The sequence below is a fragment of the Cyanistes caeruleus genome, chromosome 9, assembly GCF_971803275.1.
Source record: "Cyanistes caeruleus chromosome 9, bCyaCae1.hap1.1, whole genome shotgun sequence".
Taxonomy (NCBI): Eukaryota; Metazoa; Chordata; class Aves; order Passeriformes; family Paridae; genus Cyanistes; species Cyanistes caeruleus.
Genome location: NC_141709.1, coordinates 33,431,205 through 33,457,729, shown reverse-complemented (window position 1 = coordinate 33,457,729; position 26,525 = coordinate 33,431,205). Strand labels below are relative to the sequence as shown.

At 52.3% G+C, this 26,525-nt stretch overlaps 1 protein-coding gene and 1 long non-coding RNA gene across 5 annotated transcripts in view; one reads left to right on the top strand and one right to left on the bottom strand.

Moving 5' to 3' along the window:
• PDE4B (phosphodiesterase 4B) overlaps positions 1 to 26,525 on the bottom strand; it is a 165,478-nt gene that overhangs the window by 68,828 nt on the left and 70,125 nt on the right. Inside the window, exon 1 of one of the 4 annotated variants that reach the window (XM_023932284.2) lies at positions 18,238 to 18,698. The exons of the other annotated variants lie outside the window; for them this stretch is intronic. Coding sequence (XP_023788052.1) covers positions 18,238 to 18,284 — 47 coding nt within the window. The 5' untranslated portion in view covers positions 18,285 to 18,698. Of the gene's footprint in view, positions 1 to 18,237; positions 18,699 to 26,525 lie in introns of those variants that run through there. 4 annotated transcript variants of the gene reach the window in all.
• On the top strand, positions 17,660 to 19,710 carry LOC147651773 (uncharacterized). Its single transcript, XR_015273689.1, has 3 exons — positions 17,660 to 18,262; positions 18,693 to 18,804; positions 19,017 to 19,710. It is a non-coding gene; the product is annotated as an uncharacterized LOC147651773 (long non-coding RNA).

Below are 26,525 nucleotides of genomic sequence, written 5' to 3'. Positions count from 1 at the left end.
GTCCCATTGCATGGATGTTTCCATTCAAGCCACAGGGCAGTGTTCATCCCAGCCTGGCCTGCTCTGTTCAGTGTCACTTCAGCTTTTCCAGCTCTCCCAGCTCCAGCCAAGCCCTGGAGCACTTCTCAGGCTGTCTCTCCCAATCCACAGCACATGGAGGTTGCCTGGAGGAGGCTGCCTGCTGTGGCCAGGCTCATGTGACAGGGACACTGGTGACTTCTGGTGTGGCTCCAGCCCCTTCCAGCCCTTCTGCCTCTGGATGAGCTCTGATCCCTGCCCAGAACCGGCGTGGGGGGATAATTCCACCCAACAAATGAGAACACGGGGTCCAGCCCTGCCTTTTCCCCGCTGGGATATTACCGGCAACTGAAGGGGATTTCCAGTCCTATATTCCATCTTTTATTGATTCACCTTCAAGCATCTCCTACCCCTCCTAAGTGCAATCTGCACTTAACTCCCTTCCAGAGCACACTGATGGCAAAGCCAAGCCTTCAGGCTCCCATCCACAAACGACCTTCCAGCACACAGGAAAGCGTTCCCGGATCCGCACGGAGCCGGAGCACCAGGAGGCTGCTGGCTGGAGCCAGGCTTTATTCATCCAGCCCTTAAACACAGGATCCTGGCAGGACTCCAGAGGCACTTTTGCCTTTTAAAGCAAGAGGGAAGCTCTGAGCCGCTTCATTCCGTCCAGCCCCACTTCACAGAGCTGCTCTCATCTGCTGTCAACCGCACTGGAGACGGGAACAAAGTGACAACCATGGTGACAACTTACAGACACCACAGAGCTTCCATCTCACCTGAGCCCAGCAGGCAGCTTTGAGGTGGAAGATTTACACATTTCCTGCTCTAATGTTTTAAATCAGCCCTTCCACGGTATCCAAAAGTCCAGCAATGGGTGTGTGGAAAGCTGCTGTGCTCAGAAATGCATCCGGCCTTTCCACTTGATTCATGGAATAATTATTTGACCTGGTTTTTGGATTTATCTCCATAATTGGGATCCGTGGAGCCTGTCAGTAAAAAGACAGTGAAATGTCCTAAGATGGTATTCAGATCATTAATCCTTTGGAGACTCAGCCTTTAACAATAATTAATCCAGTTGGGTGTATTTCAGCAAAATTTTCCTTGCTTCACATCTCTCAAATGCCTGCACTCTCCATCCTTCCTATCCACAGGAAAGGACACTGTGACAGCAAATGTCAGAGCCCAGGGGTGTGATTCCAAGGACAATCTCTTTTAGAGCTCTCATTGATCATTTCAGTGCAAAAGTTGCCTCATCCGAATCGCCAGCATCTGCCACCTGCTGCTGTTCCAGGGGAAAATAGGAAAGATGGAAAATCCTGGCCCTCTGGCCCGAAGTGTTTGTTCTGTCTGAGGGGTTTGGCACGTGGATCACAGGGATGGCTGGGAATGGCACCTGCTGTCCCCCCCAGAGGGGCGTCACAAGTGCCAGAGGCAAAGCCACCAAAGGGAACGGGATCTTTGTGCTGAGGGACAACGCTGGTGTAAAAGCAAGAGGGGATAAAATGGACAGGAATAACCTGAGGATGGAAATCAGAGAGAATTCTGTGCCTTGAGAGCAGCCAGAGCACTGAACAGCTTTCCCGTGGGAGTGGTGGGGGTAAACACCAACCCCATGTTATTCCTGGTGGGATTAATAGTGCAGCTCATGGAACTCTGCTCCAGGGAGATCCTAACGAGGCTCCAGGAGAGCTGGAGAGGGACTGGGGATGAGAAATGATAGGACAAGGGGAATGGCTTCCCTGTGACAAAGGTTAGATGGGATATTGGAATTGCAGGAATTGTTCCCTGGCAGGGTGGGCAGGCCCTGGGATAGAATTCCCAGAGCAGCTGGGGCTGTCCCTGGATCCCTGGCAGTGCCCAAGGCCAGGCTGGATGGGTTTGGAGCAGCCTGGGACAGTGGGAGCTGTCCCTGCCATGGCATGAGATGAGCTTTAAGATCCCTTCCAATGCAAACCATTCCATGATTCCACAATTGTGTGAAATGCCCAGCTAGGGAATACAAAGCCTGCCAGCCCAGACAGTATTTCCATAAATTTGCATTTTTCCCAAGGCCAGTGAGGCGGAAGGGACCCCTCGGCAGAGGCGGCGGGGACAGCTCTGCCAGCCCCCACTGCCTCCCCTCCTCCTCGGGCAGCACAAAACAAAACAGGGGAAAAGAGGCTCAGAAAAATCCGAACCCCAGATTTTCATTTTCTGCTCTTCCATCACATGAGATTTAATCACCCAGGACAGCAAACTGCATTCAGCAGAGGGAAAAGCAACGTGGAGAGAAGTCAGAGGTGGTGAGCAGCAAGAACAAAACCTTTTAAAGGAATGATTGTGAAGCCAAAAAATCCGGGCAGGGCAAAAATCCTGCAGCGCATTTCGTGTGGTTTGTGCCAAATGGCAGGGTCAGGCAGCAAATCAAACCCTCTTGGGATGATTTCACTGATGTGAAAACAGATAAAGCGCTGCTGGCACCCAAAATATCATTTAATAACACTGTTAATGTTCCCCAGACCTGCAAATCTTCTCCAGACCTGCTCCAGGGCTCATTTTGATCTTCCTTAATTAATGATCCCTTAGAAGCTCTGTTTCATGTTGAGAATCACTTGCTGGAATCACTGTTTTGGAGTCACTTCCTCCAAACCATAAAGCTTTTCAAAAGAAATAAGAGATGTGGGGGCACTGAGCAAAATCAGCCCAAAACTAAAATCTGACACAGCTCATCAAGTCCAGGAGCATCAAACAATACAACAAAGCAGCCACAGACACTTGGAAATTTGGAATAAATAGGAGCAGAGCACTTGTTACGATTAATTACTGCTTAATTACACAGAAGGTGAAGTTTGCAGTGTGAGTAAGCACAAATGTGTGGGCCTGGCACAAAATCATTGTATCTGATTGCAGTTAAAGCTTCATTCCTCAGCTAATAAGAACTGAGCCATCCTGGGTGTTTCAGGATATTGATAAAGGGTATTGATAAAGGGTATTGATAAAGGGTATTGATAAAGGGTTTGGCCTGAACTAATGAAGAATGAATGGGCAGAGGTAATCAATGGCCAAAGTGGATCCATTTAAAAATGTTGATTTAATTTGTGGAAACATTTGGTGTGGTGAGACCTGTGGAGAGGAGGCACAGAGGGGTCACTCCAAAGGGGAGGAAGAGATGTTTGAGCTCACTGATGGAACACAGGAGAGAAAATACCTGAAATTAGTGAGGAGCTGATAAAAACCCCTGAAATTAGTGAGGAGCTGTTGGAATGGATGGTGCCAGACCTTTCAGTGGTGCCACAGGACAAGGAGCAATGGCCAGAGACTGAAACACAAATTCCACTTGAACATGGGGAAGAAGTGAGGCTGGCAGAGCACTGGAACAGCTGCCCAGGGAGCTCATGGAGCTCCTCTCTGGAGACATTCCAAAGCCACCTGGATGTGTCCCTGTGTCACAGCTCTGGGTGTGACAGCCTCCAGCAGGAACCCATCTCCTTTTGTCCTTGTGGGGCTGGCCCTGGCTTCTCAGGTCAGGAAATGTTTGTGGTGCTGTGTGGATGTTGCTGGGGCTGGCTGCTGGCCCTGACAGCCTCTGGCAGCCATCAGCAGCCAGAGTCAGGCTGAGAGGCAAACAACGGGATTCTCCTGATATCCCAGAGCCAGAATCCAACGTGACACCCTCTATTAATAGCCGGTGTCACCCAGCTGAGCTGGGACAGCAAATGTCACACAGATAGCCAGGGCCTGCTGGCCATCATGTGAGCAGCAAACAAGATAAGGAGAGGGCACAAAGCCCTCGTGCCAGAGCCTCCTGTGCTGAGCACTTGGCCCAGAGCAGTTGGGCTTTGTGTTGTCTGAGGTGCTGCTGTGTTTGGGCAGGGGCTCGGGGGACAGCAGCGAGAGGGAACAGCGTGTGCCAGCCAGGGGAGCTGGGCAGGGCTCTCCCTGCTCAGGGGAAAGATCTATTGCTGCTCACAACACGCTCATGATGGCTTTCTGCTGTGCTCTTGCAAGGAATGTTCTCTGGGATTGAATCCAAAGCCATCCGTGCTTCCCTCACTCGCCACTCACAAACCCAAATTCTGTACCTGCGGCGAGGAAAGGCTCAGTGAACCTCGATCCTTTTTCATCAGGGGGAAGCAGAAAGCCACCGAGAACATAACCACAGACACTCTGGTGGCTCTGGTGCCGCTGTGACACAGAGGTGCCACCTCACACACGTGCTGAGGGCAGCTCTTCTCTCCCTCCAGGAGCACAACCTGAAACCTGTGTGCCTCCAACACATCCTGAGCTGCCCTAACTCCTAAAGCACAGCAGATCTGTGGAGTGGGAAACACAAGCCAGCTCCTGATTGAGTGGAATGGATGAGTTAATAAACCCTGGGACTTCATCCCAGCAGAGCCTCCTGCAGCGCTCCTTCCCCACAGCAGCTCCACAATCATCTGAATGGATCCCTGCTACTTGAACCTCTTGCCGGCTCAATGGAGCCATTGAAGCCCAGAATAGCTGGACTGCCTGTGCTGCATCCTCACAAGAGGATGAGATTCTTGCTGCAGTCTAAGAAAGAAAAATCACTTAGCACAAATCAGCTCTTTTCAAAGCACTGATTAAATAGATATTCACAAGTCAGAGCACAATGGTTTGGATGGAGCCATTACACAGCTCCTCATTCATGCCCAGGAGAGCTTTTCCTTGGCTTCTCTAATACCAGGAGAGAAAATGAAGCCAAGGAAAAGATATTAAATTGCATAAAGATAGGTGATTGGTAAATTTACAAACTTGGAGAAGCAGAGGGAGATGGGATTTGGGCTGGCAGTCCTGGCTGCCACTGTCCCCAGCTGGAAGCCTGGAGCCCTGCAGCACCAGCCCGAGAAATTCCACCTCTTCTGGAGGGAGGAGGGAACTCCAGAGTTTATTGAAAGCTCACATGAGGGGCTGCTCAATACTCAGAAACTCCATCTCTTACTCTAAAAATATCAAAGGAGCTGCTCCAGGGCTGGAGCCCCTCTGGAGCCAGGCTGGGAGAGCTGGGGGGGCTCACCTGGAGAGGAGAAGCTCCAGGGAGAGCTCAGAGCCCCTTGCAGGGCCTGAAGGGGCTCCAGGAGAGCTGGAGAGGGACTGGGGACAAGGCCTGCAGGGACAGGACACAGGGAATGGCTGCCAGTGCCAGAGGGCAGGGCTGGATGGGATCTTGGGATTGCAGGAATTGTTCCCTGGCAGGGTGGGCAGGCCCTGGGATAGAATTCCCAGAGCAGCTGGGGCTGTCCCTGGATCCCTGGCAGTGCCCAAGGCCAGGCTGGATGGGTTTGGAGCAGCCTGGGACAGTGGCAGCTGTCCCTACCATGGCACAGGGGGGACAGGATGATTCCATGATCCATGGAATGTCCCCCTGCCCGTGGATCCCTGCAGCCCCAGCCCCTCCCAGGCTGCATGAAGAGCTTTGACCTTTGTCAGCCTCACACGACTCATCCTCCACAGCTGCTGTGCTGCCAGGTCAGATCTCATGGAAAGTGACAATTTCCTATCTTAGAGCGTTGACAATTTTCTGTGTTTCTTCAGGAAAACATGTTGTTTATTTTGTTGGGTTTTTTTTTTCCTGCCAGAATCCAGTTTTTAACACTTTTAATCTGAAATAAACCCATCACATTCCATCTGCCATCAGCTGGGCTCTCTTTCCTGGAGTTAAACTGGTCTGGGAGAGCAGCAGTGAGGGCAGAGTTTAATGGAATAATTCTTACACCGCACAATTTGGATGCAGCAAAGCAAAAGGGGGTCAGCTTGTTCTTCCAGCCTCCACTCCAAACCATTTAATGTCTTCATGGATGAAAAATGTCGGCAGCCTTTTGTGATCTGAGGGAAACTGGGACATTCAATCCAGCCCCACTTCAAGCCTTCACTCACACACCTCGGTTCCTTCAGCCAATATTTATTCTCTGCGTTTTCCAGAGAGTTCTTTCACGCACTTGAATGGAGAGATCCAGAGATCCAGAGATCTCCAGAGAGATCCTTCAGTGTCACTGCCCCAGCCCATCAGTGTCCTCGTGGGTGTCCCCAAGTGCCATCAGCCGGGATCCAGCTGAAACCTGGTGCCTCCAACACATCCCCGGCCCTGCCGAGGCGCTCGGGGGGACCGGAGGCTTCATCCAGCACCAGGATCCAACCTGGAACCTCGGAATCACGTCTGCTCCTTGGTCAGGGCCACCAGGAAAGGTTTTTTTAGGAGAAGAAGATGATTTTGGTCCCCAAACAGTGTCAGCTCAGTGAGTCACACCCCGAGCCTGTCCGTGCGCTTTTCCCAGCCGCGCTTTGCAAGGCTCAGCTCAGCCGCCAAAGCCTGGACTTGTCCCTGGCGTCAGGCTCGCTGTGAATCCATCCCCGATCCTTGTGATGTCACCCAACGCCCCCGGAGCTTTCGCAGGAGCCGGGAGGCGCTGACGTTTTTGGGAATTCTCCTTTTAGCTGACACAGGGATGAGGTGTAAGAAATTCCTGCCTGCGCTTCCTCCGGCTGCCTTCAGGATCTTTCCCCGGGGGTTTTTCCTGTAAAGTTTGTTCAGGGCTCAGGCTGCTCCTGTCCCCCCGATCCCAGCCAGGCCATGGAATGTTCCAGAGGTTTCTGGAGCTGGAACACGGCTGGGCAGGGGACACAGAGCCGCTGATGCCATGGCTGGGAGAAGGCACTTGCAGAGGGAACAGTTCCCAAAATCACAAGAGCAGGGATCAGGGACTCAGAGCATCAGGAATGGGGTGACTCGTTCCTTATCCGCCTGGGATATCGGGAAAATTTCGTCACGGAAAGGGTTTCCAGCCCTGGCACAGCTGCTCAGGGCAGAGGTGGAGTCCCCATCCTTGGAGGGATTTAAAATCCCTGTGGATGTGGCAAGGTTGAACTCAATGGTCCGAAAGGGCTTTTCCAACCTCAACCATTCCATGATCCTACATGATCTTGGGGGAAAAAATAGTTCAATTTGAAACAGCCAAGAGGAGCTCGAATGATGCGCCTGAGACAGACCCACTCCATCACTGCCTTCAGATTTTGAATTAATCTCTCCTTCCAAACCCATTGCTAAACCATCTTTAAACAGCTCTTCCTAAGGGAGTGATAAAAATTGACCAGCAAAGTCAAAACCGAGCATAGGATAAAGATTAAAGCCAAATTATCCACGATCAGTGTAAAAATAATAGAGTTCCCTACGATAACTGGACACTGAAATGTGATTTAGAGCTTTCTGAGAGCTCTGCCAGCTCACCCTCTGTGGCACTTTTGGAATACTCAGGCTGTGATGAGTTTATAGCACAGGTCTGAGATTAGAAATGGAAGGACTCGGCTTTTTTCTCTTTTATTGGGGATTAAAAGGAAGAAATCTTAATCCAACCCATCAGCAAAGCACGAGGGGAGCCTGGCAGGATCCCCAGTTTGCTTTTAGCTCTCCTGGATGCCACGGAGCAGGATCCTGCTTCCACTGAGCACCAGGGCGGAGGATCTGCTTCCCAGGGGCTGGGAAGGGACACTCTGGGCTGGGAATGCTCCTGAGCTCCAGGGGCTCTGGGTGGCACCAGGAGCCTCAGAGAGGGTTTCACACCCGCTTTCCTCTCCTCTAGGAAAAAGCTTTTGCCGATAATCTTCCTCTCCCTCCGGGGACGCTTTTCCTGGGATGGGCAGTGCCGGCTGTTTGTGGGAACAGGGACAGCACTCCCTCCCTCCCTAAAAACTCCTGGATCTCCTCATCCCTCTCTGGGAAGAGCTGGCGCTTGGGAGGCGTAAGGACAACTCCAGCAGCTACAGAGCCAGCCCTTCTCCCACCCAACCAGCCGGGAACTCCCGCGTGGAATTCCCCTCCTGCCAGCTTCCAAGACGGGATGATTTCATCCCAAAGATTTGTTTATAAACTTCCAAACCAGTGAAGGACGAGCCGAACAGTTTCACCAAACAAAAAAAAAAGGTGAAGTTTGTGCAAACCCATCCCTGCTAAAGCCAAACAAAACAAACACAAACGAGGCAAGATGGAATCTCTCCTTTCTCCTCACATCGAGTCATTCCCAGGATTTCATTTGAAAATCCAGGAGTGTGCTGCGAAGATTTTGTAATTACAAACCAATAAGAGAAATCATCCAGGAGGAATAATTACATAATTCCTAGCTGAACTGGCTGCTCAGAAGAATTCACAGCCTGGAAGAGCTGTAATAAATAGCTCCTCATCTCCTGGCTGCTGCTGCAGCTGATGAGTCACGGCTGTTCCCGGGATCCGATCCCAGAATAGTCCTGCTCCTGTGTGTGCTGCATGGAAAATCAGCCAGCAGGGGCTCGCTATTAAATGGAACAGCTCAGGGGTCAGCTCTGCTGTGGCCGTGCCATGAAAACAAAACTGGGTGATATTTCACTGCGATTCGGGGAATGGGAATATTTCCCTGGAATTCACGGAATGGGGCATGCCCAGCCTGGAGGGTTTTGCTGCCATCCCACAGGATTGGCACGGCTGAAAGTGACCCCAGGGGGTTTCAGGGAATGATTCCCAATCCCACACTTCTGGTCCTGGCAGCAGAGGAGAGTCCTCCTGCAGTAAAACCATCGAGAGAGAGAAAAATAGTGATGGAATCAGGAAAACATGAGGGAACAGGTCCAGGGATGGGATCCAGGGAATCCAAAAGGAAGAGACTGTCGAGGCTGGGAGAGCTGGGAATGCCCAGCCTGGAGAGGAGAAGCTCCAGGGAGAGCTCAGAGCCCCTTGCAGGGCCTGAAGGGGCTCCAGGAGAGCTGGAGAGGGACTGGGGACAAGGCCTGCAGGGACAGGACACAGGGAATGGCTGCCAGTGCCAGAGGGCAGGGCTGGATGGGATCTTGGGATTGCAGGAATTGTTCCCTGGCAGGGTGGGCAGGCCCTGGGATAGAATTCCCAGAGCAGCTGGGGCTGTCCCTGGATCCCTGGCAGTGCCCAAGGCCAGGCTGGATGGGTTTGGAGCAGCCTGGGACAGCGGGAGCTGTCCCTGCCCAGGATGTCCCTCCATCGGGGTGAAACAAAGGGATTTTTAAGGTCCCTTCCAACCCAAACCAGTTTGGGATTCTGTGATAATGCAGGAGCAATGGGGTTTTTATTCATCCAAAAGGAAATTTTGGGTGCTCCTGGTGTTCTTTCCAGTGAATGTGCTGGAAGGTGAAGGCTGCAGACGCACTTGGAGATGTGCACAAACACCAGGAGATGAAAGAACAGAACCTGTTTGGAAATGAGGTTGTGAAGGCAGGTGGGGAAGGGCCTTTCTTAGCCCTGTCATCCGCTTGGGGATGTGTTTGTGATCCGCTTGGGGATCTGTCCTACAATTCCCAAAGAATCCTGATATTCCCTGAGAGCGGCAAACACACTTTGGTGTGGCACGGAAGGCCAGAGAACACATACAGGTAGCTAATAGCTAATTCCACAGGTGTAGAGATTTTAATTACCTTTTGGAATCCCAGAATGATTTGGGTTGGGAGGGGCCTTAAAAATCATCCCATCGCACTGTCCCAGGCTGCTCCAAACCCATCCAGCCTGGCCTTGGGCACTGCCAGGGATCCAGGGGCAGCCCCAGCTGCTCTGGGAATTCTATCCCAGGGCCTGCCCACCCTGCCAGGGAACAATTCCTGCCCAAGATCCCATCCAGCCCTGCCCTCTGGCACTGGCAGCCATTCCCTGTGTCCTGTCCCTGCAGGCCTTGTCCCCAGTCCCTCTCCAGCTCTCCTGGAGCCCCTTCAGGCCCTGCAAGGGGCTCTGAGCTCTCCCTGGAGCTTCTCCTCTCCAGGTGAGCACCCCCAGCTCTCCAGCCTGGCTCCAGAGGGGCTCCAGCCCTGGAGCAGCTCCAGGGGCTCCTCTGGAATCTCTCCAGCAGCTCCAGGTGCTGCTGCTGTTGGAACCCAGGGCTGGGGCAGCTCTGCAGGTGGGGCCTCACCTGAGGGGCTCCTGCAGGTGTCCCCAGCCCTCTCCAGGCTGCCTCGTGCCGGATCGGCCTCGTTTGCTGCCTCCAGCCTGGAGCTCCTGTGAGCTGCTCTGCCTTCCCAGGAAAGACGTCAGTGCTGCCCTAGATACCGAGGCTGCCGCTCCAAAGGGTCCTTTCCAGACTTCCACTTTATTCCTCACGTTATTCCCGGCATGTTTGCGTTCATCCTCGTTTCACCTTTCCCGCTACCCACGTCCAGCCCTTCCCAGCTCCCTCCTTCCCCAGCACGCAGCAAAACGAGTGTTTATTTATCATTCCTCCAACTTTCCACACCAGGATCCCCCTCATCCCCCTGCAGACCTGAATCCCTCCCGGCTGGGTGATCCCAGGCTCCTGGAGCTGCCTGTCCCTGTGGGATCCCATGGATGCTCCTGGATCGCCCACTCTCATCCTCAGCTCCCAGCCCGAGCTCCCCTGTTGGGAGCCTCAATTTGAGCATTCCCAGTTGTATTTTGTGCTCTCCTAAAAGCCAGAAATATCCCGTCTGCCAAAGGCAGCTCCTCTCCCCATTCCCTGACTCCCAGGAACGGTCCCACCCATCCCAGCTGCTGTGCTTGGCTCCTGCTGGGGCTTCCCAAAGCCCCGAAATCCAAACGCTCCCGAGCCAGGGAGGCACCGCAGAATCCACTCCTTCCAACGGGGCAAATCTGCTTTTCTGGCAGCTATCCATGGAAAAGTTCAATCCTGTGGGAGCAAGAAACCCCAGCACTACCTGGACATCTTTTCCAACCATATTCGCTTTTCCCAGTCCTCTGTTTTTTCTGTATTCCCAAAAAATCATCAAATAATGCAATAATTCCAGGAGTTTTTATCACCAACCCATCAAGTTTCATCCACAGCTCCTAAAAATATTTTATAAAGGAATCCAACCCTTTGGATTCATTCTCTCCATTTCCACCAGCAAACCTACACCTATGGCCTCCATGTGAGAAAACAGGGATAAACATCAGCTTGGAATATCCTGGAGCTTCCAGGGAACACTGAGCACCATTCCCACAATGAGTGGGAGCACAGCCTGGGACATTTCCCAGAATCCCCCAATCCCTGTGATCCAGCAGATCCCTGGGAAGCAAAGGGATGTGGAAGGGAATTGCCCTAATCCCAAATTCCACATGTGCCATTTGTATTACCACCCCAATTTTCCTGCTGATATCCAATCCAGGAAAACCTAAACGGCCAGAAAAAGGAGATGTGGGAATCTTCTGTCAGAAAAGTGGGAATTTTTATGAAGTTTCAGAGTTGTGGTAACCACCACAGAATTAGGTTTTGTTTTGTTGTTGCTCCTTACCGGAATTGTTCAAGTTTATTTGGAATTAACATGGAATAATAAAAGCCCGAGAGAGGCACAGCAAAAATTCCTTAAAGCTTCCCACTGCAATCCCAGGGAGGATTCCAGAGCGGGGCCAAGCTCCCCTGCTCAGGATGGAATCTGCCTGGAAAATTCCTGGAGAAACCGAGTTGATTTTGGGAATAAACCCTGGAGCTGGTTTGGGAATAAACCCATGGCAAAGCTCCTGTGCCACAGCCCCAGCTGCTCCTCCCGAGCCTCCAGGCTCTGGTTCCTTTTGTTTCCCCTCCTGTAAGGGTCCCATTTTCCACCTGGCAGGGGAGCCCAGGGTTAGCCAGGAGCAGCCTCTCTCTTCCCAATAAAACTCCCACGCCTGACCCACCGATGGTCTTTTGGAAGGGAATGCAGGCATGGATTGGAGCCTCTTCAGCATTCCCAAGGGACACTGAGGAGCCCCTGGGAAAACCAGGAGCACCCTGGGCTGTGGGAGATCTCCCTGCCCACGGGATGAGCTTTAAATTCATTCCCAAGCCAGACCATTCCAGGATTCTGGGACGCCTTCCGAGGGGAAGGCGGTGGCTTCATCCCGACCAGGGGCATCCAGTGGGTTTTCAGAGCTCTCCTGATCCCTTTCAAAGCTCTGGATTCCAGGTTTTTCCCTCATCACCAGGGTGAATGAACATGGGAGTTCAATTTTCCATGGTCCTACAGAGAGTGAAGATAATTCCATTTCTCCCTCCACGATTTTCCCTTTCCCTGCCGTGTCCCAAAACCTCATCCCAGCCACGTTTCCCCACTAATTCCCATTTTCCCAGCATTTCCCGCTCCCCTGCTCCGTGGGGGCTGAGGAGACGCCGTCCCAGGCTCAGATTTACCCAGAAATGTTGGATGAACTGGGACAATCCCTGAAAAACCACAGGATCTGTGGGATGAGGCCTCCCGGCAGGAATCCATCAGCTCGGTGTCAGGGGCTGGTTCCCGACCGAGCGCCTTTGCAGCATTCCCAGATTGAGACAATTAACACGTTTTTCCCAGGCTTTTCCTTCCAACAAAAAGCTAAAAAAAGCGAAACTGCTCTGAAAGGCTTGCAGGCATTTTCTGCCCTAGAATTCCGAGTTACATAAAAAAAAAAATGAGCCTTATTTATAAGAGTTTACATCAAAAAAAGCAACAAAAGCACTCAAGTCATTGGGGCTGGGGGAGAAACAAACCCTATAAAACGATGAACAGACCCTATAAAACGATTATTAAACCCCTTTTTAAGCCAAGCAATAATTTCATCACTTGGAAATTTTTGCTTTTTTCTCCTCGGAAAAAAGAAATAAAGAAATAAAATAAAATCTGGTATTTAACGAGCGGTGTTGGCACTTTAAGGCATCCCTAATAGCGCTGCTGTTAATTGTGCTGGACAGATCTGATTCCCTGGGTGTCGGGAGGATTTTTGGGAGCAGCCCAGGGCAGGTTTGGGATGTGTGGATGCTCCCATTCCGCCGCTCCATTGACGTCAGTGGGAGATTTCAAAGCAGCCCCGCACGTCTGAACTCAGCGAGGAAAGGCTGAAAAACGCGGCAGCGAAACCGGGGGGTTTTTCCTCTCTCCTGAACCTTTTGCTGCTTTGTTTGCCTTTCCTCACGCCCTTCATCGAGTTTGTCAATTAAAATCAGAGCTGAGGGTCAGCCCTGCCCGTTTAAAATCCTGAGAGGATTTTAAAGGCTCTTTTCAGCTCACCCCAGGCTGGGATTCTGTGAACCAACACAATGGAAAGGCGGCGCAGGACGCTTTGTGGGAAGGTGAAGGAATGGCTCTTTTCACTGGAGTTCCTGTGGTTTAGGGAATGTTTTTCCAATCCTCATTTAAAAAACAACATTTCACAGTGCATGGAATGAAGGTGTTCTGTGATATCAGCTGGGCTCCTCCCTCTGGGTCACTGCCAGCTCAGGATATTCTGTCATTCCAGGATTCTGTCATTCCAGGATTCTATTGTTCCATGATTCCACAATTCTAAGCTCCAGAATCTTTCTTTTTGTAGTGGCTGCCCTCAAAATGAGCAGCAAAGACGTTCCCTGTCTGGTGCCACAGCTCTGTCCTGGTGGTGTCTGGGCACTGGATCCCTCTGCCAGAACCCAGCATTCCCAGGGCATCGTTCCCTGGGATGATGGTGATAGGTCTGGGATAGCAGTTTGGAGGGAAATCCACACCTGGATTCCTTGGAGAATCCCTGAGGAGGCTCCTGTGGAAGCCAGGATGGGGAAAAGCACCGGCAAATCCTTTGTTTAGTTCTTAGGATTAAACTTGGGCTGAGCTTTGGGGCTGGGGAGCAGAGGAAATTCCCAACATCCACCTGCCCTGCTCCCTGTTGGGAAGGGAACTTCGGCACTGAGGGGGCACCTGGATTTATCCTGTGTGGAAGAACCTGAGCACAGCAAGTGGCTGGGAATGTGGCCCAGCCCCTGGAAAAGCTCTTCTGTTATTCCCACCTTCCAAGTGGGGAGCTGCTCCCGGGATGGCAGAGCTGGAAACCACGGAGGCCGTGTTTAAACAGAACAATTCCCTGAACTTCTGGGATTCTTTGTGCGTGCCAAACTCCTGCCAGCAGGAAGCCCAAATTTCCCTTATTAAATTTGGTTTCTTTCTGCTGGAAAGAAGAACAGAAAGCCCTTTTCCATGGTGGTGCCTGAGACTGCCTAATCTGCCAGGGAATTGGAGCTAAGAGAAATCCATATCCCAGTTATTAGCCCCTGGAGAAGAGGGTTAGGAAAGAAATCCTGATCAAGCTTTCAGAACAGGAATCTGCATTCCTAAGCCTGCTAAGATGTGAGAATGGGAAAAGCCCCAGAAATGCTGAGAGCTGAGTCTCCATTCACAGGATCCTGGGATGCTTCAGGCTGGAAAAGGCCTCAAGGATCATCCTATTCCACCCCAGCCATGGCAGGGACAGCTGCCACTGTCCCAGGCTGCTCCAAACCCATCCAGCCTGGCCTTGGGCACTGCCAGGGATCCAGGGACAGCCCCAGCTGCTCTGGGAATTCTATCCCAGGGCCTGCCCACCCTGCCAGGGAACAATTCCTGCAATCCCAAGATCCCATCCAGCCCTGCCCTCTGGCACTGGCAGCCATTCCCTGTGTCCTGTCCCTGCAGGCCTTGTCCCCAGTCCCTCTCCAGCTCTCCTGGAGCCCCTTCAGGCCCTGCAAGGGGCTCTGAGCTCTCCCTGGAGCTTCTCCTCTCCAGGTGAGCCCCCCCAGCTCTCCCAGCCTGGCTCCAGAGGGGCTCCAGCCCTGGAGCAGCTCCGGGGGCTCCTCTGGAGTTGTTTCAGCAGCTCCAGGTGCTCCTGGAGCCACCTGAACCAGGGAAAGCTGTCCCGGGCCTTCCTGCTCATCCCTGGCTGTCCCCCCTCCCATTGGATGCTCACTGGAGACACCAAAGCCAGGCTGGGGAGCAGCTCCTCCCTCCAGGCTCATCCCGAGGGCTCTCTGCAGCCAGGGAGGACTCGGGCCGTGCCTCTGGACCAGGCAAGGAGCAGGAGGAGGAGGAGGAAGAGCCTGGAAAACCAGCTCTGTGTGCATGACAGACAGAGATGTCCGTGAACTCGGCTGAAAAGTTTCCCATCCCAGCAAAGCGACCCAGATTCTTTCCCTGGAAGTGAAGATAATGAATGGAAATATGGAAATGTAAATACGTCAGGAGCAGCCTCTAACTCTTATCTTCTGCCTTTCAAAAGCAGCGGGAAAACACAGCCAGGAACGACTTGAAAAGACTCAGCCTGAAGAGAAGGGAAAGGTCACTAAATACCAGCCCCGTTCCTCCAGCAGAATCCCTCCATTTCCAGCTTCCCACCCCGCCAAACGCTGCCAATTAAATCCCATCGTTTTCCTCCCCATCCCCTCTCAGGCAGGCATTGTCTCTGCTGCAGACACAGCGAGTTCTTTGTGCTTCCTCCAGGCACTTGCGAGCTCAGGAGAAATATTTGGCCTCTCCTTTTCGAAATTGTGCCTACAGATTTCAGATTTCTGTCTCTCAAATCTACCTCCTGCATATAAATCATCGCTTTGTTGGAAATCCTGCCTATTTATAGGAGGCTGCGGAATTAATCCGTGAGGAAAACCAAAATGGTTTTAAGATCCAGCTGAAATCCGTGGAAATAAGGTGACTGGAAGGTTTAACCCACAGATCTGGAGAGTGTTAATTCCCAGAGCAAACCTTGAGTATTTTGAAAGTCAATATAAAAACCAAAGTGAAATTTGTCCATGAAGCGAGGGCAGGATTGTGCTCTGCTCCCAGGGAACAGCGACAGGACAACAGGACACAGCTCCAAGTTGTCCCAGAGGAGGTTTAGATTGGATATTTGGGAAAACTTCTTCCTTTCCATCCCTGGCACAGCTGCCCAGAGCTGGGGTGGAGTCGCCATCCCTGGAGGGATTTCAGAGCCCTGTGGATGTGGCACTTGGGGACATGGGGCCGGGGGGCCTTGGCACTGCTGGAGGACTCGATGGTCTTTTCCAACCTCAGTAATTCCATGGTTATGGTACCACATTATGGAAAACCCCTCCAGCCTCACATCCAAGGGCAACACCTCAGCCTGAGCGCGGGGAGCCGAGGGAGCCAAGGTCAGGGTGACTCCTGGTGCCGCTGCCCTGATAAATCTGTTTATGCTCAGCAGGACCTGTCACTCCAGCTGCTATCTGGGAGCTGTGGAGCACCTCTCCAACATTCCTGAGCTGTCAGAAATCCTGGGATTTGGCCCCACCACTTCACATCAGGACAGAGTTTCTGCTCCCCCCCAGCCAAAGTTCAGCTCCAGAGCAGGGGTCAGGCCTGAGTTTGGAGCCAGCCCCTTGAACAACCACGAATTCCCACATTTCCGAATTCCCACATTTCTGAATTCCCACATTTCTCCAGCAGGAGCTGCTGTCCCGGTGCAATCCCAGCTTCCATTTCCCCAGAGCTGTCCCAGAGCCCCATCCCCAGCTCCCAGAGCAGAGCCCTCCCCTCTGTACCCCAAACCCGGGGTGCCACGCTGTCCCCGCGGGGATGGGAGCCACCGGCTCCTCTCCTGGACTTGGGAAGAACACGGAAGCTAAAGGCCATCCATGGAATCATGGAATGGTTTGGAAAGGAGCCTGAAAGGCCATCTAATCCAACCCCTGCCACGGGCAGGACACCTCCCCCTAGGCCAGGGGGAAAATCCAGCTAAAAATTTCCTTTTGGATGATGGGACAGAGGAGGGAGAAGCTCCAAAGAAGCCCCAAACCTTTATTCCGGAGGAAAGAAATCCCTGGAGACATTCCAAGCAGGAATTGATGGTCTCACCCCCTGTGTGGGCTCTGAACAGCAAGCAGCAGCTTACACAGGTCTGGTTTAGTGAGGCTCAGCCTGACTCAGGCTAGGCCAGCACGGGGTGAGGAATTGGCTTTGCTTTCACCTGGGCACAGGGGAAGTGAATTTTTTGGGGATAATTTTATCCCTCCCTTCATAAATCCACACCTTTGCCAAGGCTCCCTTTGAGCTGCACCCTGAAACTTCCCTGCCTGATCCGACGGCTCTGATCCGTCCCAGGCCCCATCCCTGACCATCTCCCCTGCTGGGATTTCGGGGCTGCTCAGAGTTTGTGTCAGTTCCTAGAGCTAAAAAATGATTTCTGTTCTCTTGCAGCCACAGAAATAGGGTTCTTTCTCCACAGGAAATGCTTTTTTCCACAACTTCCTGGGCTCTTTGGGAGTTGATTTTGTCCATAATTAATGCACAAGGTCTCTCCTCTTCCCTTCATTTTTAAATCTGGCAAATCAATTAAAATTCCCACCCAATATTCCTCTTTTTCAGTTTACTGGGGCTCCTCCTCAGGTGGAACTTTCCAAACCTAACCAACAACTGCTCCTGTGAAACATCCAGGAGAAGCCATGGGAAAAATTGGGTTAGATTGGGTGTCAGGAAGAAATGTTGGGAAGGAATTCCTGGCCTGGAATGGATTCCACAGGGAAGCTGTGGCTGCCTCTGGATCCCTGGGAGTGTCCAAGGCCAGCTTGGAGCAGCCTGGGACAGTGGAAGGTGTCCCTGGATGGAATGAGATGAACTCCAACCCAACCCATTCCAGGATTCCATCATTTTAATACAGGCTCTGCGTTTTTCCTCTTCTCCAAGCGTTTCCCTCCCCGTTCTCTTCTCCCTGGAACCGCACACAAGAGGAGCAGGATGTGCCCTGGAGAACCCAAGCCCATTCCAAGGCTCAGAGCCTGGATATTTCTATTCCTGTAACCTGTGGGTTGATCCCAGGGCCACGGTTAAACCATTAAAAACCGTAATGAGATTACAGGGAATCCATTGGGTGGAAAACCAGAATATTTGTGTGTAGGTGAGATCACAGAATTCAGGATTTGAACAACCAGAACCTGAAATTATCTCTGTATCCCCACAGATTCCATGGATTATCCACACTGGAAGATCACACCACCCAAAGACTCCAGCCCTGAACTCCACCAGAGAGTTTTTATCTATAAAATACACTTTTGGTGCCGTCTCCCAATCCCAAACTGGAAAATGCCTCTGGAATGTCCCTCCCCTCTCCCTGTGCCCCTGCCCTGGCCGGAGCAGAGGCAGCAGCTGCTCCAGCTGCTCATTAAAATGCAACAGGGAGAAGGTGCCGAGGTGGCACCATGGAATCGCTCCAGCAAAGGACGTTTTAGGGACTCATTAATTTTTTAAAGGAAAATTGAGGTTCATAAACACCTGAGAAGGAAAATAAACCAGGACAACAGGAAATTTTCCATTCTTTCCCCACCCTGTCCCCACGGTCCCCGCTCGGAGGCGTCGCGAGGGCACCTCGGATCAAACTCTGAGCAGGGAAGATCAGGGGAGAAAATATTCAGCAAACCAGGGACCCCCTTATCCATGTTCCCATCCAGCAGCTGCTTCTCAGCCAGGAAAAATCCTGATTTCCAAGCTTTTGTGCCCACCAGAAGTGCTGTGATCCGGACAAACCCATGGCATACTCACCAAATCCACGAATGGCGGCGATTGGGTAAAATATTAATATTTAACATCTTCCCAGATGATCCTTCTCCCCTGTCATCCAAAAAGAGTCAGGACATGACTTATTCCAAACTTGGCTCTCTCTGGAGTTGGCTCAGTGGCACGGAGATGTTTCCAGGAGTTTTTTATTCTTTGGGATTACATGGTAACTTCCCTTGCAGGTGGATGCCACTTTCTAGAGGATCGAAAATGCCTTGGCAAGCAAAAAGTGTGGGGGGGGTGGAACAGCCTCTATGGATTCCCAAATTTCTTCATTTCTAGCAGGAGAAAGAAAAAATCAATCTATTTCTGGCACCCCCCTTGACCGCAGCTTCCTGCTCTCATTTGTATAATCCCTTCCAGTGATCCTGAGACGGGGGGGAAAAAAAAGCTTTTCCAAGCTGCAGCAACATCCCCTTTTTCCTGTTCCTCCTTTCCAGGTCACATCCCTCCTTCCTCCGGAGCCGAGGCAAAGTTTTGTGACGCTGCAGAAAGCCCGGCGGCGGGTCCCTCCCGCGGAGCATCCGCAGGGATGAGATTGCCGGGATGCAGGTGAGGGGCTACAGGAGCAGGGAGCGGTGGCAAAAGGCCTGGATTGTCCCTCCAGAGCGGGGAGGGCAGGGAAGCTCCGGCAGCTCCCGGCCGGGGGTCAGTGCGAGCGGAGAGGGGAGCGCTCCGCTCTGTCACTCCCCGTGTCACCGCTGCCAGCCGGGAGCGGGGCTGCGCCTCCGCCCGGCCTCCCAGCCCTGTCCATCCCCATCCAGGTGCTGCTCCTGCGGGAAAATCCCGGCCGCGACAGCCGCAGCCTCGCCCCGCGCGGCGCCGGAGGATTTGAGCCTCTGTCGCTCTCTGCATAAAATGGAATTTTACAAGATTTACGAGATCTAAATCCCGCCGCTCCACATCAAACCCAGCGCGGCTCCCTGGTGCATCCAGACGTCAGGGGTGGGTGGGAGATGGGGCCGCATCCGCCCGGGAGCGGCTCCCGAAATTCCGGCCCCCCCCGCGCCCCCGCCGGAGCCGGGAGGGGACCCGGGGACAAAGGGAGGGCTGGGAGAGCCGGGATGGAGGGATGGAGGGGTGGAGGGAGGGAAGGATGGAGGGAAGGACGGAGGGATCCAGGGAGGGATGGATGGACGGACGGAGGGGAAGGAAAGCGCTTCCAGCGGCGCCAGGCGATGGATCGGGAATGCTGGCAGGGCTCTGCCCCACCCGCACCTTGCGGGGGTGACAAAGGGGACCCGGTGGCGCTTCCTCCCCTCGCCAAGGACAAAGTTCAGCGGCACCGAAGGCGCAGCAGGCACCGGAACTTTCCCCCTTCCCCCGGTTGGGGGTTTTTGTTTATTTTTTTTCCCCCTGAAGTCTCCAGACGTTTCACCTTGATAAGGAAGGGATTTGATCCATCGGCTGGAATCAGAGGTGTCGAGAAAGGGGAATAAAGGGGATTTCTATAGGTGATGGATTTTTATAGGTGATGGATTTTTATAGGTGGTGGATTTTTATAGGTGGTGGATTTTTATAGGTGATGGATAAATGGAATTTTATAGGTGATGGATGAATTCCATCAGCCGTCAGTGATCCATAACATTCCCTGTTCCCAAAGCAGCAGGAGGGCACGGAGCAGGGATCTCAGAGGATCCAGGATCCAAGCCCCACTCCCTGCAGTTAACTCCGACCTGGAAAGATGGAATGAGGAGCTGTTTCAGCAATTAAGATGCCAAATCCAATTTAAAAATCCAGGGAAGGGGGAGAGTGGCAGTGTCATTCCATCCCCACTCAGACTCCCCAGCTGCTCTGACACACTCAAAGCTAAGGAAAAGCTTTTCCAGACTGGAAACACTGTGTGGTTCTCTCCTCTAACTGGGAAATGAGACATAAATCCATATTTTTATTCTATTGACGTTATTGATACAAATTGAAAAAAGAATTATAAAAATAGGGGGAAATTAAAGGTATAAGGAAAAGATCAGGATAGAGCATGGATGAACAATATTCCAAAAGTTTTCACCTCTCCTTGGCTTTGCTCCATCTCCACTTGGATTTGGCAGGAGCCAGTTTTACTCTGAGTGGTGAAAAATTTTGTGGAGACCAAGGAATTCTGCCTCTTATCCATGAAAAGGGTGCCCAACATCCATGGGGAGAGGTAAATGTACAGATACACAGACATGACCAAATCATGGAATGGTTTGGGATGGAACCCTTAAATCCCACCCCATTCCATGGCCAAGGAATTCTGCTGTCCCAGGCTCCATCCAGCCTGGCCTTGGGCACTTCCAGGGATCCAGGGGCAGCCACAGCTACTTTGGGAATTCAATCCCAGCCCTTCCTCACCCTCCCAGCCAGGAATTCCTTCCCAATATCCCATCCAACCCTCTGGAAGTGGGAAACCACTCCCTGTGTCCTGTTCCTCCACCTTCCATGCCTGGAAAAGCCCACCCTGTGGAATGAACCTCTGCCACGTTCTCCTCACTGTTCTTGGGGAAAAAGCCAAAATTAATTCCCTGCTAATTCTGGAGCAGCCACTTCCACAAGCTGTTGGTTTTGCCAACCCTGTTACACCGAGTTTTTGTGTTTTCCCTCCCCATTCCCATTTTTCAGGTGTCTCCCTTCACAATCCGGCCTTTCCCAGCATCCAGCATCCCGAATTTGACGTGGAGGATTGCAGGGAGCCTGGCAGTAATCACAGGGTGCCTGGGTGTGAAGGAGAATAATCACTCCCTGGGATTTTCCTCCTGTTGTTTCTTAGACAGTTCAACAATTATCCCCGGTGAAAACGCAGGAATTGCAGGATCAACAGGACAGAAATGAATAAAATCCCAGGGCTGGGATCAAAACCCACTGGGCCTCCCTCCCTCCCCCTCCCACACGCTTCCCAAATCCCCAAATTGTTCATTTGGATCTCCAGATTCCGTCTATTAATTAATTAGCCTTTGCAAGCCGTGCTCACAAGAGCCTCCTCCCACCGGGCCATCCTGGCAGCCCCAACATTGCTGCTCCTCCAGGGAAACGTCAAACATTTCCTGAAAAATCACACAGAAACCGGAAAACCAGCCCAGAATGGGTTTTTTTTTTTCCACATCTTTGAGCAAAGTTACATAAGGCAGCCCCTGCTCTCCTGCTGCCTTGAAACTCTCCAGGCCTCCAGGGCCTGGGCACCTTCATTCCCTCGCTCAGCAGCAGGATCCTGTGGAGGATCAGGAATGTTCCCTGTCCCCACAGCAGCCTGAAAAACAGCAGAGGATATTTTGGGAATTTTGAGACAAACCAGAAGCACAGGATATAAAAAATGAGTTTATTCCATGCTCTGTCTTCTCGGATTAAATTCCTATGCTGGTGTAATATTGGGGTGTTCACCCCAAATAAATAAATCCTAATTATGTTCTCAGGGATGTTTTTCTTCCCCCTCATTGCTAATTATGGAATAATCGGGATAAAACACAACCACCCCAGCTGATCATCCAAAACCACCCCAAAAGGAGCTTCCCCCACACCTCTCCTGGCATTTTATTGTGTGTTTTTCTCAGCAGCACCGACCCTTTCCCAAGGAGTGAAATCCCTGGGGATTTTTGCCACATGTTGGTGGCACTCCGGGGAGCACAAAGCCATTTATTGATTTGGGAAGGCTGCGATTGCTGGGGCTCCTGAGCAGCTTTTCATTCATCCCTCCTTGCTGGCCACGCTGATTGAGGATGATGAAATCCTGATTTGCAATTCTAATTCCCTTCTCCTTCCTGAACAGGCTGCCCAAGAGCTCCAGGAATATTATTTTGCCAACCCTTAGGATAAACGCCACCGTTCTCCACCAAGTCCTGAAAAATGCACTTATTTCAGATCCACTCACAATAATTAGCTCATAAACCCTCATTTTCAGATAATCTGCATTTTTCTTCAGAAATTTGGGAATTTTACCAGGTGAATAATGAGCTATACCAACAGTAGGGTGCCTTGAAACCCGCATGAGGCTTGGTGAGCCAGGTGCTGCATCCTTAAATCATGGAACCCTGCAATGGTTTGGGATAGAAAGGACCTGAAATCCCATCCAGTGCCACCTTCCAGGGACAGCTCCCACTATCCCAGGCTGCTCCAAACCCATCCAGCCTGGCCTTGGGCACTGCCAGGGATCCAGGGACAGCCCCAGCTGCTCTGGGAATTCTATCCCAGGGCCTGCCCACCCTGCCAGGGAACAATTCCTGCAATCCCAAGATCCCATCCAGCCCTGCCCTCTGGCACTGGCAGCCATTCCCTGTGTCCTGTCCCTGCAGGCCTTGTCCCCAGTCCCTCTCCAGCTCTCCTGGAGCCCCTTCAGGCCCTGCAAGGGGCTCTGAGCTCTCCCTGGAGCTTCTCCTCTCCAGGTGAGCACCCCCAGCTCTCCCAGCCTGGCTCCAGAGGGGCTCCAGCCCTGGAGCAGCTCCGGGGGCTCCTCTGGAATCTCTCCAGAAAGTTTCCAGAGCTCTGGATTCAAACACTCAGGAGACAACACCAGCACTTGACATTTTCCAAACACGGGATCCCTGAAAGTAATTTTTCAGCAGGAATTTGCCTTTTCCATTTCCATTATTTTGCCATTTCTGGAGCGCTGCTCAACCCAGCCCCGACCTGTGCTGCACAAATCCAACCCCAAAGCTCCCCCAGGAGCCTTCCCCTTCCCCAGGGAGACACATCACCTCCATCCTTCTCACCAACACTTCCCATCTTCCCAAAAATTAAATCCCATTTTCCGGCAGGTAACACGCTATCCCAGGAATTCTGTGTGGAACAGGAGGAGTTTCCAAGCAAACCCCTCACCCAGAGGGACCAAACTGAGAGCCAGAACCACCAGCCTGGGAGTGGAGGGAGCGGGACAGAGACAGGAAATGCTGTACCAGGAGCAGAGGGAATGAAAACACAGGAAAAAAAATAAAATTATGGAAAATCATCTCATCCCTGCAAAGTTCCTGAAGAGTTTCCAACCAAATGACTCAACGGCGGCAGCTGCTTCGTGCAAAGGGGTCTGGGGCTCGCTGAGCTGGCAATTAATGAATGTTTGGATCTATTTTCCATCAACACCAGCTCCGCTGACATCCTTCCAGCACTCCCTGACGGAGCACGGCGAGCCCCGAGAGCTGGGAATGAGCAGCGCGTGCTCCCGGCACATTCCCAGGTTCCCATCTGGATTAAATCCTGACCTCCCGTTTGATTGCATCTTCAGGGAGCTGGGATTTTATGTTCCACTTCGGCTCCTTCCAGCCTCTGGAGCGTTCTCAGTTTGCAGGGATGTGGGATCCCAGCATGGAAGGGATTCCAGGAGCAGAAACCGCCACCAGCTTTGGGCCTAAAGTGAAATTTCTGTGGTGCTCCAGGACTTTGGAATGCAGATTTTCCCTCGGTTAGGGAAGCAGCAGTGCTGGCTGTTCTCTGGATGAAATGGAATGAAACAACAGGGGAAAAGCTCTGGAATTCATGGAATCACTGAGGTTGGAAAAGCCCTTCAAGGTCATCGAGTCCAAGCTGAGCCAAATCCCTGCCTTGTGCCCAGCCCAGAGCACCGAGTGCAATGCCCAGGAATTCCTTGGACACCTCTGGGATGGGGAGTCCAGCCCTTTCCAATGCCTGACCACCCTTTCCATGGAGAAATTCCTGCTGATGTCCAACCTGACCCTTCCTTCCCTCCATTCCCTGTGCTCCTGTTGCTGTTCCCTGGGAGCAGAGCCCGTCCCCAGCTGGCTCCTCCTGCCAGGGAGTTGTGCAGAGCCAGAGGGGCCCTCCAGAGCCTCCTTTGCTCCAGCTGCAAATTCCCTGTGGATCAGGATCCTTGTGGGCTCAGCATGATCTGGGATGAGCCATCTCTCCTGTCCAGCATCCTGAGGCTCCCTGAGATCTCCAAGCTCTGACTCTGGGTCCCTCTCCACCAGGGAAACCCTCTGGAAGAGCAAAAGCAGCTGCCAAAGGAATTCCCAGCGCTGGAATTCTCTTCCCTCTTCCAGGCCAGGAGGGAAACCGAGCCCCTGGATGTTCCTGGGTGAGTAAAAACCCCCAGGTGGCATTTCCAGCCCGGAGCATCCAAAGCTGGATTTGGATCCCCACACAAAGATCCGGATCTCCAGCTGTGGAACGAGGAGCAGGATGGGCTGGGAAGGATCCGAGCACCCCCAAACCTTCCCGGTTTTCCTGCACCTCCTCCACAGCGCTGATTTATCCGGGAATAAAATCTCTGCCTCTGGAATAGGTCATAATATTATGACTTCTAACCCCCACAGTTTTTTCCCGTGTCTCCGAGCCCTGAAGCTGCAGCTCTCCAGAGCTTTCCCATCTCCTGGAAGCAGGGCTGGATTTTTACACGTTTCGTGTTAAAACAAGCAGCTGACAATTCGGGAGCGCCACTTAAGGAGCGATTTCCTGCCAGGAGCCAGGGAAAGCAGCGCTTTCCTCGGATTGCTCCTTTCTCCTCTCCCCTAATGTTCATTCCCATCATCCCTCAAGTTCCTGGGAGCACAAATCCATCTGCGTGGAAGGGTTTTACAACATTTCCCGTTCTCCTGGGTTTTGTGGGCAGCCAGGGAAGTTTAATCCCGTTTTCCACAGGTTTCTACACTTACAGCTCCACACCCACCCTGGCTGTGGTGATCCCAGGTGAATCCCAGGAGGAGAAGATCCCAAATCTTTGCAAATGGCCACCAGCAGCAGCCTGGCGTCACCACGGTCCCGTCTCCAGGCGTCACATCCCTACAGCATCCAAAGGAAAGCCGGGAATACGAGGAGCCGTGGAGCAGGACAGACGGAAGGATAAAGATCCTTATCCCCCTTTAACAAACATGGGAAGGGAAGGGAAGGGAAGGGAAGGGAAGGGAAGGGAAGGGAAGGGAAGGGAAGGGAAGGGAAGGGAAGGGAAGGGAAGGGAAGGGAAGGGAAGGGAAGGGAAGGGAAGGGAAGGGAAGGGAAGGGAAGGGAAGGGAAGGGAAGGGAAGGGAAGGGAAGGGAAGGGAAGGGAAGGGAAGGGAAGGGAAGGGAAGGGAAGGGAAGGGAAGGGAAGGGAAGGGAAGGGAAGGGAAGGGAAGGGAAGGGAAGGGAAGGGAAGGGAAGGGAAGGGAAGGGAAGGGAAGGGAAGGGAAGGGAAGGGAAGGGAAGGGAAGGGAAGGGAAGGGAAGGGAAGGGAAGGGAAGGGAAGGGAAGGGAAGGGAAGGGAAGGGAAGGGAAGGGAAGGGAAGGGAAGGGAAGGGAAGGGAAGGGAAGGGAAGGAGCTCCCCTCTCAATTACACCTTGAATTCCTGCCACAAAAACTAACTCCTCTTGACAGCAGCTATTTTTCCATGGAAAACAGCTCCCATTCCAACCCCCAGCAGCACATTAATATTCCTTTCTCCGTGCACTCAGCTGAGCCTGGAGATTTTTGGAAACTGTGAACATTCACAACAGCACTAATTTTTAAATAATTTGGGAAGAGTGGATGTGCCAGAACGTTTCCTAGAGTTGACTGCACTCAGTTAAGCTGAGCTTTGTTATGCAGAGCCTGGTACGGAAAAATAGAGCCTTGGAGCTGCTCCGTTGGGAATGAAAGTGGATAACCCTTCAAATTCCACCTGTGTGCACCTGTTCTCCAAGGAGGATCAACAATAAACTTCCAAAATACAAAATGATGGCTTTGGGAAGTGGCTCCACAGCTCTCCAGGAGCCCCTCTGGATCAGCTGCTCCCAGAGCCGTTTTCAGGGAGAGGTTCAAGCCCTTGGAGGGATTTCATCCCGATTCCCAGAATATTCCACGTCACACATCCACACACGGTGAATCCAGGAATTTGTAATTCCTCATCCTTTACATTCTCTACCCTCTAAATATCCTTATCTTGGAACAGGGAGAAGAGAGGCTCTTCACAAAGTTTTCCCAAAAAACCCCTCCACTCGCACAAAAGTGGACTCCGGCACCTGGACTCTTCCCAAGTTTTTTGGCCATTCCTGTGATTTTCAGACAGTTTTTATTGCTCCCCTTTCCCTAATTTTCAGGGGAATGGGGATGGAATTGGGAAGCCTCTCCCCTGGCACTGCTCTGCCCTTCCCCATATCACACCTGCAACAAACAAAACGATTCCTAAACTATTCCCAAAATCCTGGAATGGTTTGGGAATGGGAGGGATCTTAAAGCTGACCCCCTTCCACCCTTGCCATTGGCAAGGGACACCTCCCACTATCCCAGGCTGCTCCAAGCCCTGTCCAGGACAATTCCAGGGATCCAGGGGCAGCCACAGCTTCTCTGGGAAATCCTTCCCAAGGCCTCCCCACCCTGACAGAGAGGAATTCCTTCC